The sequence below is a fragment of the Centroberyx gerrardi genome, chromosome 9 (genome assembly GCF_048128805.1).
Source record: "Centroberyx gerrardi isolate f3 chromosome 9, fCenGer3.hap1.cur.20231027, whole genome shotgun sequence".
In the NCBI taxonomy this organism is placed as follows: Eukaryota; Metazoa; Chordata; class Actinopteri; order Beryciformes; family Berycidae; genus Centroberyx; species Centroberyx gerrardi.
In genome coordinates, this window is record NC_136005.1 from 30,075,069 (window position 1) to 30,090,963 (window position 15,895).

Below are 15,895 nucleotides of genomic sequence, written 5' to 3' on the forward strand. Positions count from 1 at the left end.
CCCAGGTGAACAGCAGCAGCTAGGCTTTCAAACATAATGTGGGATTATGGGATATATTTTTGTTTTCGCTGACAAATTGAGTTTTATGTATTTGGAGTAGGTAAATCTTCAATGTAAAACACAGGGATGATAACTGTCAGTGTTTAGAGTTTCATTGGGATAAACTTTTTTTCATCTACAAGTTCCACTCTTCAAGAATCTCTACAACTATACAAATTGACCAAAAAACCCCAAAAGAAAACACTGGTTTCGAGTTGAATTTGAGGTGAAAATTTTTTGGCAGACTCCCTTTCCATCTCTCCAATGTTGAATATTACCTTTTTGGTCATACTGGTACATTGTATGTGTTTTTTTTCCTTGTTTCTTCTACAGTGGATCATGTCTGGATAGATCATGATCCAGTGTTTGTCACAGTTTTGTAGTCTGCTCTATGCCCAATTGTAGGCTTTATTTAGCCTTTTTTGTTAATAATGTTAAGATAAAATGTCTGTGAAACTTATAACGTTGACACCCTAAATCTTCTCTTACCAGACAGAATCTGATTGGTCAGCAAGCAAGACACCAGTGGTGAACAAGTAAGCAACAAGTAGTCTTATCTTTCATTATTTAAACAGTTTTTCAATGCAGGGTTATATGGCAAACTGTCATTAAGGTGAGTTTGTGCGCAGTAGGTTCTGCTCATGCCAAAAATCACATTCCATTTAACAGCAGCTTTGATGGAGAGCTCTAGTATTATGTGGTTTAAATGCTGTTTGAAAGGCCGTCCCATCCCACCAAGTAACATTTCTGACAACGTTTATATGTCTTGAGTTGGTGTAAATGTGGACCGTCTCGTCTCAGGAAGGAGTTTTGTCTGGAGGCCAGCACAGAGAGCTGCTCCGAGGAGGAGAACCGGCTGGGAAGACAAAGCCAGCCTCGTGTCCGCAGGACCACAGAGGAGGTCAGTTCATTCCCTTATTCTGAAGAGAAGAAGTGCTACTATAGCAACTTCTGAAAATGCATTTTCAAGTCAACACGTCTCTCTGTCCCTGTCCCTCTCCCCTCTGCCCCGTCTACACCTCTTCTGCCCCTGTAGTTCACCTTAGACTTAGACACCGTTCTGCGTCTGTTCAGACAAGAGAACATGGACCGCGAGGTGGAGGCCCACGTCCAGGTGAGGAGGAGGGATCCGCTGCACAGCGCTCTGAAGGCGCTGAGGAGGCCGGGCTTCTGCTTCAGGACGACACCCATCTTCTCCTTCGCTGGAGAGGAGGCCAACGGCCACGAGGGACCTCTCAGAGAGTTCTTCAGGTTACCGTTATTTCCCTTGTCTCAGAGCTGAAGCGCACGCAACCCGTTTTCTTAGGTGATTTCAATTGTGCATCTTAAAAGTCCCATATCGTGGAAAACAGGATTTCCCTCGCCTCTGTGATTATAAAGGAGTTGGATGTGCTATCTAAACATGGTGAAAGTATCAAAACGCACGGTCGCCAACTAAATCCACACAATCCATATTAGAAAAGCGAGCCTCTAAACGAGCCGTTTGGACTTGAACTTGAAGCGGTTAGCCAATCAGAACAGAGGGGTCGTTAATATTAATGAGCCTTAAAGACACAGCGACAGAAACAGCCTGTTCTTGGTAAGGCTCAGAGAGATGCTGGAAAATGAAATAAAAATAAGCATCCCTCTAGATTACATCAATAAATGAAGCACCAAGCCCCTTCTCTTGCAGGGAGTTCTTCAAATACACCAGGTGGTATTTAAAATGTTTTCAGCCTCAAATTTGAGCATTTTTTAAAGGATAGTAGGTACTTATAGTACTTGGTTGACACTTTTCCAGACTGGATATTATATATTTAGAGATTAACTTTAGATACATTTTTTTCCATAATGGATATATACTGTTTTGCTGTGGAATTCCTCATTCATGGTTCGTCATATTACACAGACTCATTAAAGCATACTAATACTCTTGGTCTCCCAACCCATAATCTATGAATCACTGAGCTAAGATGTTGTTTTTCCATTCCTCCTCCCCAGGCTGGCTCTGCTGGAGCTGCAGCAAAGTTCTGTCTTCGAGGGTCCTGAGGGGCGCCTGCTCTTGACCTATGACCTCACAGCTCTGGAGGACAGGAAGTACTACGAAGCAGGTGTTCTGATTGGCTGGTCACTGGCTCAGGGCGGGCCCGGCCCTCGGTGTCTGCACCCTGCACTCTACCAGGTAGAGTTTCTGTTTGAGACTTGGTTGACTGAATATAGCAGTGTGTTACATATGAAGAGAATCGGATATGAATCTGCTGGGAGATCCAATAGATTTAAAGAAACATGGCAGCTTTTCCTTGCTTGTTTCCTTGCTGCATTGTTCAGTGGCTGTGATTAACTTTATTTCTCCATTGGCATTATATTCTTTCTCATCATGCTGTATTGTATTCTCACAGTTGATGTGCGGCCAGAATCCCTCTCTGGAAGACTTCAGCTGGAGAGATGTGGTTGATGTTGAGGCTCAGATCCGACTTCAACAGGTGACACACACACACACACACACACATACACACACACACACACACACACTGTCATAATTAATTTGATCAACAAATGTATATTTAGAATTTGCGCACAGTTTCACTCTCTTGTATACAGACTCATTCTCACTCTCTCACACACACAACATGCACTCTCTATCACACACCCAATTTAGCTGTATGTATCTGACCAGACCAGTGCATGTACACACACACACACACACACACACACACACACACACACACACACACACACACACACACACACAAACAAAAATAACACTCTTCCCCTCTCCTCATAGCTGCAAAGTTGCACCAATGCCAAGCTGCTGTCTCCCAGTCTGTGTGACTGGGTGGCGAGCTGTGGGATCCCTGGTGTCTACTCTGCCCGCTCTGCTGACCTGTCAGCCATCTACACCCGCCTGGTCAAACACTACATCTACCACAGGTAGCACACACACACACACACACACACACACACACACACACACAGATAACAACACATGCATTCACATTGCTCTCTGTCACTTACAGTGGAAATCAAAGCTGTCAGGCTGGAGTTGCCTTTTGTGTTTGTTTTTTAATTGTAAAATTTAGTATTAATTGATTGTATTTACTGAAAAAAAATAAAACATAACCATAATACATAGCATAACAATACAAACAAAGAGGTCAAAGACAAAAACAAACAATAACAGATACAAAAATAATGATGACAAGACAATGTGTTGGGTATGTGATAAGTAATATGTGTTTTTAAAAAGATCCATATAGTCAGCCATGCAGTAAAGTACCATACAAAAATACTATACAACGCACTAGTCAGTCAATCAGAGAGTCACTCGGCCCCTCTGCTCTCCTTCAGGGTGGCCAGTATGATCGCCCAGTTCACCCAGGGGCTGGACAGCTGCGGAGGATTGTGGGATACGGTGCGGTCCCACTGGGAGGCGTTTGTGCCGGTGATGACCAGCGCCGGGCGGCGGCCTCTCACCCTGGAAGAGTTCGCGCAGCTCTTCACTGTCTGCTACAGCGGTCCAGACAGCCGGCTCAGGCTGGCCGAAGAGACGACAGCTGCACACTGGGAACGAGTCCTCATCTTGGTCCATGGTAAGAAGAGATGGAGGGATGGAGGAAGAGAGAGAGAGTCTTGTAACTCTCGACATGCACCGGAGGGAGAGGAAAGATTCAAGATTTTAAATTTAAATGGATGAATAGGAGGACAGGAGGAATGAAAAGAAAAAAAGCACTTAAGTGATATGGAAATGCAGCAAATGTTTTAGTCCCTATCACCAGTGCTATTCACAGTAGTGGTAGGGGAGAGCGGGGTAAGTTGTCTCAGTGGCTTTATTTCTGAAACTAAATATTTTAGAGGCAAAAGTCCAATCACAAAAATGTGTACTTTCTTAATAAGAGGTTACCTATGTTAAATACAAAAGTCAAAACACTCAACTCAAACATTCAGTCAAGCAATTTGTATACCTAAAAGTAAATAATGAATAATAAAAGTGTGACAACATGCCCTGCTCTCCCCTACTGTGAGAAATTTTACGCCAATAATAACGTCTTTCTCCTTGTTCAATCAGACAGCCAGACAGATTTTTCCTTTGAAGACCTCCTCGCCTTCATCACCGGAGCCGATCACCTTCCTCCTCTCGGCTTCCCCAGATCCATCTCTCTGCGTTTCTACTGCCAGGTCGGTAATCAATTCATGTGACACGGAAATCTCACTTGAAGCCAATGCTAATGAAATAGTTTAAGGTGATGTGGCTGTATAGGGGGAGCCGTCTCAATCTTTTCACCAGTAGGAGAGACACTGCTGTAAGCTTTAAAGGGCAAGCAGGGGGAATGTGGCTTCCTGAAGTTTTTGGCACTTGTGGTGCTGCTCAGTTCAGTCAGATGCGGCCTCTGGCTCCCCCCGGTGGAGCTAAGTGGCAAGTCATACTGTAATAACTGCCGGATAATGAAATAACTTGTCAAAATGTAATGAAAATGGAGCAAAATGTGATAAAAACCTGTTAATGTAATACATTGCTGGATAATGTAATAAATGGAGTCCAATTGAAGGGAATAAATATAATTAAACTACACTCAATATGTGGTTTGGTTATGGGATGTAACATATTTTTAAATGATGATGTAACAATAACATTGACTAATTATGTAATACCTTAAACCATTCAATTCTTCTCATTTTTAGAAAATGTTACATTATTAGTCAGTATTATTAATACATCATCAGTTAAACATATGCTGTACTTTTATGACGTTAATGATGGCTGGTAAATGATGTAATGGAATTTACCATAAAACAGGTTTGATTAAATTTTATTACATTATCCAGCAGTTGTTACACGCTAATAAATAATGATACTGTCTCACTGTTGCCACACTTCCTTTAGTAGTAACTTCACTTAGTGAGACCTTTGATTGCTTCTCTATAGTATAACCTGGCTGACAGCAGAGGCTTTACCCTCAGCTCAGTACATGGTTTCCAAATAGAGCGTGTCTTCAGGTCATGCGTGTCGAGGTGAAGCATCAACCTCAACGTCCCCAACACGGCGACGGAAGAGCTAGGTGTCAAAATACCAGTGGCTTCCTTAAGATGAATATCGCTGTGTGAATTCCCCACCTCCTCTGCCAATGAAAATCCAACCTCACCATGGCAGGCGTTTACTTGGCACTCGTTAGTAGAGTAAGCATCCAGGTTGTCTTGTTTTGTGAATATAAAAAAAACGACATGCATGTGACACTGCAATGTATCATGCCATTTGTTGCTCTATACAGCTTTAAAATATGGCTGAGTACAATCAAAAGCAATCTGTAGGATAGTCATTTGCTCATGTTTGCACAAATTGCAGTGTATGTGTGAGTGCATATGTACATGTAAAATGTACAGTATATACTGTATATGTACAATACGTAGTTCTTCTTATATCTACATTATCTAGCTTGTTATCAGCATTATCTCTCTCATTCAGTTTTTAATATCAGCTGCAAGTTACACCTCTGTATACAATAGACTGACACTAGGCTAACATGTCATACACCTACAGTACACTATGGACCCTTTTCACAGCAGCCATTTTGATGTGTCATAGCAGGTGTAACTAATAACATTATGATGGTTCCATTCCATTTAGGTGTTCCAGTGCCATTCCAATGAGTCAGTGTGCACAATACAAAGGCCCTGGCACTGGAACACCTAAATGGAATGGAACCATCGTTAATGTGATTAGATACACCTGTGTTTACCCTGCTATGCCACATCAACATGGCTGCTGTGAAAATGGTCTATTCCTGGCCCAAGAGCAGCATTTTATAACCTGTATACAATAGACTTATATGAGCGTTCCATGATAAATGCCTACAGTACACTATTCCTGCCCCAAGAGCAGCATAACTCTCACTCACACTTGAGGTGGGAAACTTTACCCGGAAGAATGGCATAATATAAAGTAGCATTACCTAAACACATAAGTGAGAACAAAATAGTAAATTATGGCAACGCTTCCCATGCTGGAGGCAATAACGCCTTGAATCCACTTTTCCAGGACGGGAGCGCATCAAGTACACGTCTGCCCCACGCCTCCACGTGCGCTCTGGAGCTGTTCCTGCCGAGGGGGGCGGGCAGCACTGAAGGCCTGTGTGCACTGCTGAGCAGAGCCGTGCACGAGGCCCTGGGCTTCGGACGCATCCAGACCGAGGGAGACGGAGAGGACGGCTGCTCGGAAGTGGTGACATGAAATGAAAGTGAAATAAAAGGGGACTGTGGTTCCTGCAGGATATTAACAATGTGACCGAGAAGACGACGACACCACAATTAGGTCCAACTAGCTTACTGTTGAAGTGCGAGCGCTGGTCTGTGAGTGGTTTGTTTCTGAAGTCAAGAGTGTACGTCATACAGTCATGTGACCTGATTAGAGACCCTGGATCAATGTTTGTGTTCATTGAAGCTTAATATTCATACAAGCGGCTGTGCACAGAAATGTTTCTGGGTCATGGGAGTATGACAGCAGCAGCAGCAGCAGGTGTGGTGAGTTAGTATAGGCTGCTGTAGTTCAGATCTACACACACACACACACACACTTTCAAAAAGCCTTTTTTCACTTGCTGATCACTGTACATTAATTTATTGAAGAAATGTTTTGCATTACTTAACAGTAACAAGTTCACTTTGTATCTTCATCATTTCTTGTATTTTCACAAAACAATTTTAAGGCAGAAAATCACATTTTAATATTTTACCTGTCATTGCATATGCCTTGAAATCATAGTGAATAAAGCATTTTTTAAAATTATTTATTCTAAAACTTATCATTTGATGTTTATCTATGTTAAAAGAACAAACAAAAATATGTTCACAAAGAGTGAGCAGTAAAAACAGACATGCCCAGTTGTTCAGTGCATCTTCCAAAATGGAAACATTTAAAAAAAAAAAGAAAAGAAAAAAAAAAAATCACATTAGAAACATTTGGAGAAGGGTAAATACATTCTGGTAAGATACAAAAATGTTCATCCGGTCAACACTATAGTCAAATATAGAGGAAACTACGAACTACTTCATAGTGAAAGTGCTGTACCTAAATCAAAATGTGAAAAATCCTACATTGTTTCTACAGAATTCATTGCTCCTCCTCATAGCCCCTATCTATCATGATCTCTTGTAAGCCTGTTTTACGTTCCTGCAGGCTTGTACTTCCTACACTTCACTGTCTAGCCTGTTTAGATATTAGATATAAGGGGCATCCCATGCAGACTGCTACTGTCCTTCGGAACATGTGAAAATCCTTCATGTACATTCAGATTGAACTATTTACAGGTGGGAGGTTGGCCTTGACAGTTCTGAAATGGCCCCGACCTCAACTGAAAGACACTGCAAACAAATTGACACACTAAATGTCCATTTTAAAAAGTCTAGTGTACACGAGGACAATAAATTAGATATATACTAGTATATAAGCTGAATATATCCAATCTTGATATTGTGAGAGAAACTAGATTCACATTTTGTATAGGTGGATGTGCAACTCTGATTCAAGGTGTGACAGTCATACACATGCACATGCAATGATAACCTTGGCAACCTTGGCGCCTCATCTGAGGCGCTTTGCACAAAGGCACAAAGAGCTTCCTGGTTGCCAGACTTGCCAGCATAGCAGCTAATCCTGTTGTTATAAAGCATAGGAATAAACAGCATTGCTTGAACACCACTTTAATCGATCAGATTGGCTGGAATTTTCCATTGTATAGTAGAATTGATTTGACAACTGAGGTTGATTTACTTATTGTCACAGGGAGTTAATGTTAATGTTTTTGATCCATTTACAGTATTATGGATTTAATATGACAAAAGACCATGAGGCAAAAGAGTGGACCATGTCAGCTTTAGCTTCTGAGTCTTTATCGGCCTCCATGTTTAAACTGTTAAAACAATGTCCCCAGCATAAAGGACTAACCTTGGCTTGCAGTCCTGATCCTTTAACTTTGACTACTGTACATGTTTCTGTTCATGTGAAACCTAGGGGTTAACTCTTTGAATGCTTCTCACTGTCACCGTGTGGACTGTTCCATTAAGCTGGTCTCTGAAAAACTGGAAAGGGAGACAACACAGAGGGAAAGCATCAGTCATGAGCTCAATTAGGCCTTCCAATGTAAAGACATATAGGGGCAGATGTGTTTAAATTGCACACTGCTGACTGCGTGTTTGCGTTGCTGAGTTATCTTTGAAAATGGAAGATAAAGATCATTCACAAACCAATCTCTTTCCCGCACACCAGTCTCTCTCACTTACCTGTTCAATAAGTTCAGTGATGGTTCCATTGCTGACCTCACTATACGAAATCATCTTGATCTGTAGATGTGCCAGAACTGATGGGCCTGTAGGGTTAAAACATTACAAACAGGGAAATAACTAACAAGCCAAACAGAAAAAAAATGACTTAATCACACTTATATCCTGGTAATTTGCCACATGATCCATAGTGTGTTCTTAAACAAGACTGTTTATAAATGCTTCACTCTGCTCCTTTAGCTGAGTAAATGTAGAGTTTCATTAGCAAGTTTCAAGGTAAAACAAGGAAACAAGCACTAAACAAGGCGTATGAAAAGAATGGCTCTGTTTACAGTAATCGTCAAACCCACATTCTCGGAACCCACAGAGTTTATCAGTCATCTCTCATGCCAGACTTGCAGATATACTGATAATGTTTGTATTCAAATTGCTCATTACTGCTTCCGAAAACGAAAAAATATTTTTCGTCCTCTTCTTGGACTCCTGGCTGTGGAACTTTTTTTTACTGTTTTAGCAAGTAACTTGGAACTTCGTTAACAAGTAGACATTATTTACAGCAGCAATTTGGATATCAGTCAACATATCTGTGAACAAGCCACATATACTGTACATACACAACATATCTGCATGAAATTAACCTTGACTAAATAAAATTCCAAATTTTTGTGTGATGGTAGGATGCTTATCATAAGAGGACAAAAGATCAGGGAGAAAGACATGATAACATTACTATCTTTCCTTTTAGTATTGTCCAACATGGTGGCATGTCCCTAGTAACCACTCTACAAACACCCCATGACCGGCCTATGTTGAACTTTGTTGGCTTACTTTCTCCCATTTGCAAGGCTTGTTAAGTTGTCCAAGTATATCAATGATAGCCCAACTAAAATCCAAAAGATAATCAAAAGTACTGAGGAGTCACGTACCTTGGGTTGGAGTTGTCAGAGTGGTAGGAGTTGGGGTCTGGCCAGTTGTCCTGGTTGTGGTGTGGATTGTTGTAAAAACAGGAAGACCTGTAGTAGTCGGGGCCGCAGTTGTAGTAGTTGAAAGTGCAGTTGTAGTTGTTGGGGCTGCAGTTGTGGTAGTCGAGGCTGCAGTTGTGGTAGTAGTAGTTGGGGCTGCAGTTGTGGTAGTAGTAGTTGGGGCAACAGTTGTGGTAGTAGTAGTTGGGGCTGCAGTTGTGGTAGTAGTAGTTGGGGCTGCAGTTATGGTAGCAGTAGTTGGGGCAACAGTTGTGGTAGTCGGGGCTGCAGTTGTGGTAGTAGTAGTTGGGGCTGCAGTTGTGGTAGTAGTAGTTGGGGCTGCAGTTGTGATAGTAGTAGTTGGGGCCGCAGTTGTGGTAGTAGTAGTTGGGGCTGCAGTTGTGGTAGTAGTAGTTGGGGCCGCAGTGGTGGTAGTAGTAGTTGGGGCTGCAGTTGTGGTAGTAGTAGTTGGGGCTGCAGTTGTGGTAGCAGTAGTTGGGGCAACAGTTGTGGTAGTAGTAGTTGGGGCTGCAGTTGTGGTAGTAGTAGTTGGGGCTGCAGTTGTGGTAGTAGTAGTTGGGGCTGCAGTTGTGGTAGCAGTAGTTGGGGCAACAGTTGTGGTAGTAGTAGTTGGGGCTGCAGTTGTGGTAGTAGTAGTTGGGGCTGCAGTTGTGGTAGCAGTAGTTGGGGCAACAGTTGTGGTAGTAGTAGTTGGGGCTGCAGTTGTGGTAGCAGTAGTTGGGGCAACAGTTGTGGTAGTCGGGGCTGCAGTTGTGATAGTAGTAGTTGGGGCTGCAGTTGTGGTAGTAGTAGTTGGAGCTGCAGTTGTGATAGTAGTAGTTGGGGCTGCAGTTGTGGTAGTCGGGGCTGCAGTTGTAGTAGTCGGGGCAGCAGTTGTAGTAGTTGTGGTAGTTGTGGTTGCAGTTGTAGTCGTTGGAGATGCAGTTGTGGTCGTTGAAGGTGCAGTTGTGGTAGTTGGGGCAGCAGTTGTGGTAGTCGGAGGTGTAGTTGTAGTCGTTGGAGGTGCAGTTGTGGTAGTCGTGGCAGCAGTTGTAGTTGGAGGTGCAGTTGTGGTCGTTGGAGGTGCAGTTGTGGTAGTCAGAGGTGTAGTTGTGGTAGTCAGGGCAGCAGTTGTAGTAGTCGGGGCAGCAGTTGTAGTGGTTGGGGCAGCAGTTGTGGTAGTCGGAGGTGTAGTTGTAGTCGTTGGAGGTGCAGTTGTGGTAGTCGTGGCAGCAGTTGTAGTTGGAGATGCAGTTGTGGTCGTTGGAGGTGCAGTTGTGGTAGTCAGAGGTGTAGTTGTGGTAGTCAGGGCAGTAGTTGTAGTAGTCGGGGCAGCAGTTGTAGTGGTTGGGGCAGCAGTTGTAGTGGTTGGGGCAGCAGTTGTAGTCGTTGGAGGTGCAGTTGTGGTAGTCGGGGCAGCAGTTGTAGTAGTCGGGGCTGCAGTTGTAGTAGTTGGTGCAGCAGTTGTGGTAGTTGGGGCTGCAGTTGTAGTCGTTGGAGGTGCAGTTGTGGTAGTCGGGGCAGCAGTTGTAGTAGTTGGGGCTACAGTTGTAGGCATTGGAGGTGCAGTTGTGGTAGTCGGGGCAGCAGTTGTAGTAGTTGGGGCTGCAGTTGTAGTCATTGGAGGTGCAGTTGTGGTAGTTGGGGCTGCAGTTGTAGTCATTGGAGGTGCAGTTGTGGTAGTTGGGGCTGCAGTTGTGGTAGTCAGGGCTGCAGTTGTAGTCGTTGGGGCTACAGTTGTAGTCGGAGGTGCAGTTGTGGTAGTCGGGGCTGCAGTTGTAGTGGTTGGGGCTGCAGTTGTGGTAGTTGTGGCTGCAGTTGTGGTGGATGGTGCAGCAGTCGTAGTAGTCGGGGCTGCAGTTGTAGTAGTTGGGGCTGCAGTTGTAGTCGTTGGAGCTGCAGTTGTGGTAGTTGGGGCTGCAGTTGTAGTCGTTGGAGCTGCAGCTGTGGTAGTTGGGGCTGCAGTTGTGATGGACGGGGCAGCAGTTGTAGTAGTCGGGGCTGCAGTTGTAGTAGTTGGTGCAGCAGTTGTGGTAGTTGGGGCTGCAGTTGTGGTAGTCGGGGCTGCAGTTGTGGTAGTCGGGGCTGCAGTTGTAGTGGGTGGGGCTGCAGTTGTGGTCGTTGAAGGTGCAGTTGTGGTAGTTGGGGCAGCAGTTGTGGTAGTCAGAGGTGTAGTTGTAGTAGTTGGGGCTGCAGTTGTACTCGGAGGTGCAGTTGTGGTAGTCGGGGCAGCAGTTGTGGTAGTTGGGGCTGCAGTTGTGGTAGTCAAAAGTGTAGTTGTGATAGTCGGAGGTGCAGTTGTGGTAGTCGGGGCTGCAGTTGTAGTGGTTGGGGCTGCAGTTGTGGTAGTCGTGGCAGCAGTTGTGGTAGTTGGGGTTGCAGTTGTGGTAGTCAAAGGTGTAGTTGTGATAGTCGGAGGTGCAGTTGTGGTAGTCGTGGCAGCAGTTGTAGTGGTTGGGGCTGCAGTTGTGGTAGATGGGGCAGCAGTTGTGGTAGTCAGAGGTGCAGTTATAGTAGTCGGGGCTGCAGTTGTAGTAGTTGAGGCTGCAGTTGTGGTAGTTGAGGCTGCAGTTGGGGCTGCAGTTGTGGTAGTTGAGGCTGGAGTAGTAGTTGAGCCTCCAGTTGTAGTTGAGCCTCCAGTTAGGGCAGCAGTTGTAGTAGTTGGGACTGTAGTTGTAGTAGCTGGAGCAGCAGTTGTGGTAGTTGGGGCTGCAGTTGTAGTAGCTGGAGCAGCAGTTGTGGTAGTTGGGGCTGCAGTAGTAGTTGAGCCTCCAGTTAGGGCAGAAGTTGAAGTGGTTTGGGCAGAAGTTGTAGTAGTCGGTGCTGTAGTTGTGGTGGTTGGAGCTGCAGTTGTGGGAGTTGGGCCTGCAGTTGTAGTTGAGCCTCCAGTTGTTGTTGAGCCTCCTGTTGTAGTTGGGCCTCCAGTTAGGCCAGCAGTTGTAGTAGTTGGGGCTGCAGTAGTAGTTGAGCCTCCAGTTGTAGTTGAGCTTCCAGTTGTAGTTGAGCCCCCAGTTAGGCCAGCAGTTGTAGTAGTTGGGGCTGCAGTAGTAGTCAAGCCTCCAGTTGTAGTTGAGCCTCCAGTTGTTGTTGAGCCTCCTGTTGTAGTTGGGCCTCCAGTTAGGCCAGCAGTTGTAGTAGTTGTGGCTGCAGTAGTAGTTGAGCCTCCAGTTGTAGTGGAGGCTCCAGTTGTAGTGGACCCTCCAGTTGTAGCTGAGCTTCCAGTTGTAGTTGAACCCCCAGTTAGGGCAGCAGTTGTAGTAGTTGTGGCTGCAGTCGTAGTTGAGCCTGCAATTATGGTAGTTGGAGCTGCAGTAGTAGTTGAGCCTCCAGTTGTAGTGGACCCTCCAGTTGTAGCTGAGCTTCCAGTTGTAGTTGAGCCCCCAGTTAGGCCAGCAGTTGTAGTAGTTGTGGCTGCAGTAGTAGTTGAGCCTCCAGTTGTAGTTGAGCTTCCAGTTGTAGTGGAGGCTCCAGTTGTAGTGGACCCTCCAGTTGTAGCTGAGCTTCCAGTTGTAGTTGAACCCCCAGTTAGGGCAGCAGTTGTAGTAGTTGTGGCTGCAGTCGTAGTTGAGCCTGCAATTATGGTAGTTGGAGCTGCAGTAGTAGTGGAGCCTCCAGTTGTAGTGGAGCCTCCAGTAAGGGCTGTAGTTGTAGTTTGTGTTCCAGTTGTAGTACCTGTGGTCGTTTGGGCTGCAATTGTAGTCTGGGCTCCAGTTGTAGCACTAGTTAGACCTGTGGTAGATTGGGCTCCAGTTGTAGTTTGAGCTGCAGTTGTACTTGAGCCTGTGGTAGTTAAGTTCAGATAAGCAACCAAATGGAAAAACTCAACAATTCTTTTACATATTCACAGTGGTGGACACGTTTCTGGGACATTTATCTTACATATTGTACAGTAGGCTATCCTATGATATGTTCCTGTCCTCTCTGGGATTAACGTTTTGTAATTTTTTACATTTATTACATGTAAACACATTGATGCTTTGCTTTGTTACAATTATCATTTCTCTAACAACGCTACCAAACCAATCCTGCTGTAATGCACATTCAATAACCTGTGTCCTCATCATCTCTCTGATTAGGCAAACATCAATTCAAAGATGAGGTAAAGGCACCTGATGCCCTTTAGAGTGTATGAAGTATACAAAGCATTCCAAGGGTCAAATCAAACAGGAATCTGAAAGTGCCCTCAGAGAGCTCAACTAAACATTCCAGTGAATGGGCCTATTTTAATGCTGATTTTATGCTTTGAAATGCTAGGTGGTATAGGCTAATTGTCAGATATGCAGGTAAAATGTGTGTAATCAATCAAGATCAGGCAAGATAAACACAAATTAGTGTGGTTAAATTTTTAAAGATTCTGTGCAATTATGCACGCTTCAAATTATACTGTAATGACTAAACTCACTGTGGAAATTACTGATGATTACTTTACAGCTTAAAAAATAATATTTTTTAAAGCTTTTTAAGTTATTTTTCATAAGCAGCAAACAGTAGCAGTTATTTTTCATAAGCAGCAAACAGTAGCAATATTTTCTAAAATGACAAAATGGAAGAAAAAAAAAGAGGAATCAAACACATTATTATTATTTTTAGGGCTTTAACTGCTTTGCAACTCATCTTCCTGGAGTCCACTCAGAACATGGTATGTTGCAAAGTAATGTAAAGACAATGCCAGGACAAAACATAAAAACTCAAAAGGATTAATTATGACGCATCGTCAAAGCCATAAATAATATCACTTGTAATGAAACTTGTAATGAATAGTTACCTTGGCCAGCAGATACATGAAAATATCCAACCAAAAATATCAAACAAAGTATTTTTCTGTCCATGTTGCTTTACACCGGAGACCAACACTGCGTCTGTGACACTGCGCTTGCTTTGTGGGTTGATCCTCTGTCACCTCTGGAGGCACATGAAACTGGTGGTGGCAGCCACTTTCATATAACCTGAAAAACAAGGTAAATCACAGAGCTGACCACATGAGGAGTTTACAAAATATAAGACGCTCTTGACAAGCTGTCACTGAACTCCATTAGTGATCCTTGTCAAACAGGTTTTCAGTTGTTTCTGTATTACCCTGCCAACATCATCATACCATTGAAAAAAGCTGGCATGACCTTGCACTATGCAGCATTACACTATGTTTACTCCAGCTCTGAAAGAATTACCTACAATCAGTTCAATCAGCAAACCAGTGTATGGATCAGTTCTTTGTAAATCATGGTCATGGACTTTTGGATTCCTGTTGGACTGTGGTTTTTCATCAGAGAAATTACCATTTTCTTGAAGGAAGACGTCACACATATGGTTCAATAACCAAGAAGGCAAACTCTTACAAGTGCTGTATCATATACAGTTAATCCGTGATTGTGGTTTGGCATTATACCGTACACGTTTTGTGTCACGTTTCAACACTATTAAAAATTAATGACAACTTTTGACACAGACACAACCTTTTGTCTCAAAGTAACATATGATGAAAATGGCATATCCTGTTTTGATTCACTAAATTCATTATGTAATAATAATAATAATAAATACAAATAAAAGTAATGAAAATAAAAATAAATTAATAAAAGTTCAATGACACCAAAGTCTGACAGAATTCTGTTTATTTCGGAGCCACAAATCTTTCTAGCAATGTCATTGGCTGGCAAGAATGTAAACAACAATTTAAAAATGTCATTACAAAGTGACAATAATATAATTTGGATGAAGAGCTTCTGAAATTGTGATGGGCAAGCGTCTCATTTGCAGAATAAAATATCGTGATATGTATTGTCACATTTTGGATATTGCGATATATTGAATTTCGATATATTCTCCCATCCCTAATAATAAAATAAATGAAATATTCAAACTGCTTTTCAGTCTTTCCTTGTGCATCCTTTAGAGGCTTTTTAGTTCATCTTTACATAAGAAGCCAATAATTCCTGATGTCCCTATAATATTCATCCTTCTGATTGGCACCTTTCAATTGGCTATACCTATTTTACCTTGCCTTGCACTCACAAAAATGTTAAAATTAAAAATATTAAACAAATAGTTTTGCTTTCCATTGTTGATGCACAGGCATCCTAGACTGCCAGGAGACTGATACTGCTTAAACTATTGACATTGCTCCTGGTGTGTGAACTATTATAGCAGCTGGTATAAAATAACTGGATAATAACTGGGGGAAATAGCATCACATTGTGAGTTCACTAGTAAAATGACATTGCGCTTCATTGGCCTTTTGCCAAAGCCAAACCATTACTGGAAACTCATCAAGATTCTTGTCAAACAGCTTTCTGCCCTATGTGCTCTTCCTCATGTTTCAGTCAGCCTGCAAATATATATATACAAATATACGCTCACTGATACAGGACATCCTTTGTGACCTGGGGTTTCAAACCAACAACAGAAACAACAATATTACCAAGATCACTGATCACATGGGATGGGAAGAGAAAGAAAATGGAGGATAGTAAACTCCGCTGAAACCATTATTGCTACAAACAGGGCCATCAGAGTTGGTTAGGTTAATAAACAGGGAAACATTCAACACCAAGAATCATCTAGTCTAGTCTAGAAACCAATGATGTGTTCAGTGCTACTGCCCCATGGGTACAGTATGAGTCAGCTAAGTATGGGGCAATGAA

The 15,895-nt window shown here is 43.1% G+C and overlaps 1 protein-coding gene and 1 long non-coding RNA gene across 2 annotated transcripts; one reads left to right on the forward strand and one right to left on the reverse strand.

Moving 5' to 3' along the window:
- Positions 1-3,305: 3,305 nt before the first annotated feature.
- Positions 3,306-6,476, forward strand: LOC139915567 (G2/M phase-specific E3 ubiquitin-protein ligase-like). Its single transcript, XM_071904221.2, has 3 exons — positions 3,306-3,608; positions 4,085-4,194; positions 6,053-6,476. Exons 1-3 carry the CDS (start codon positions 3,377-3,379, stop codon positions 6,242-6,244), a joined length of 534 nt encoding a protein of 177 aa, XP_071760322.1. The 5' UTR covers positions 3,306-3,376; the 3' UTR covers positions 6,245-6,476.
- Positions 6,477-6,761: 285 nt separating this feature from the next.
- Positions 6,762-9,621, reverse strand: LOC139915568 (uncharacterized). The gene is made up of 3 exons (XR_011784816.2): positions 9,219-9,621; positions 8,293-8,378; positions 6,762-8,091 (listed from the first exon to the last, which is right to left on the reverse strand). It is a non-coding gene; the product is annotated as an uncharacterized LOC139915568 (long non-coding RNA).
- Positions 9,622-15,895: the final 6,274 nt, after the last annotated feature.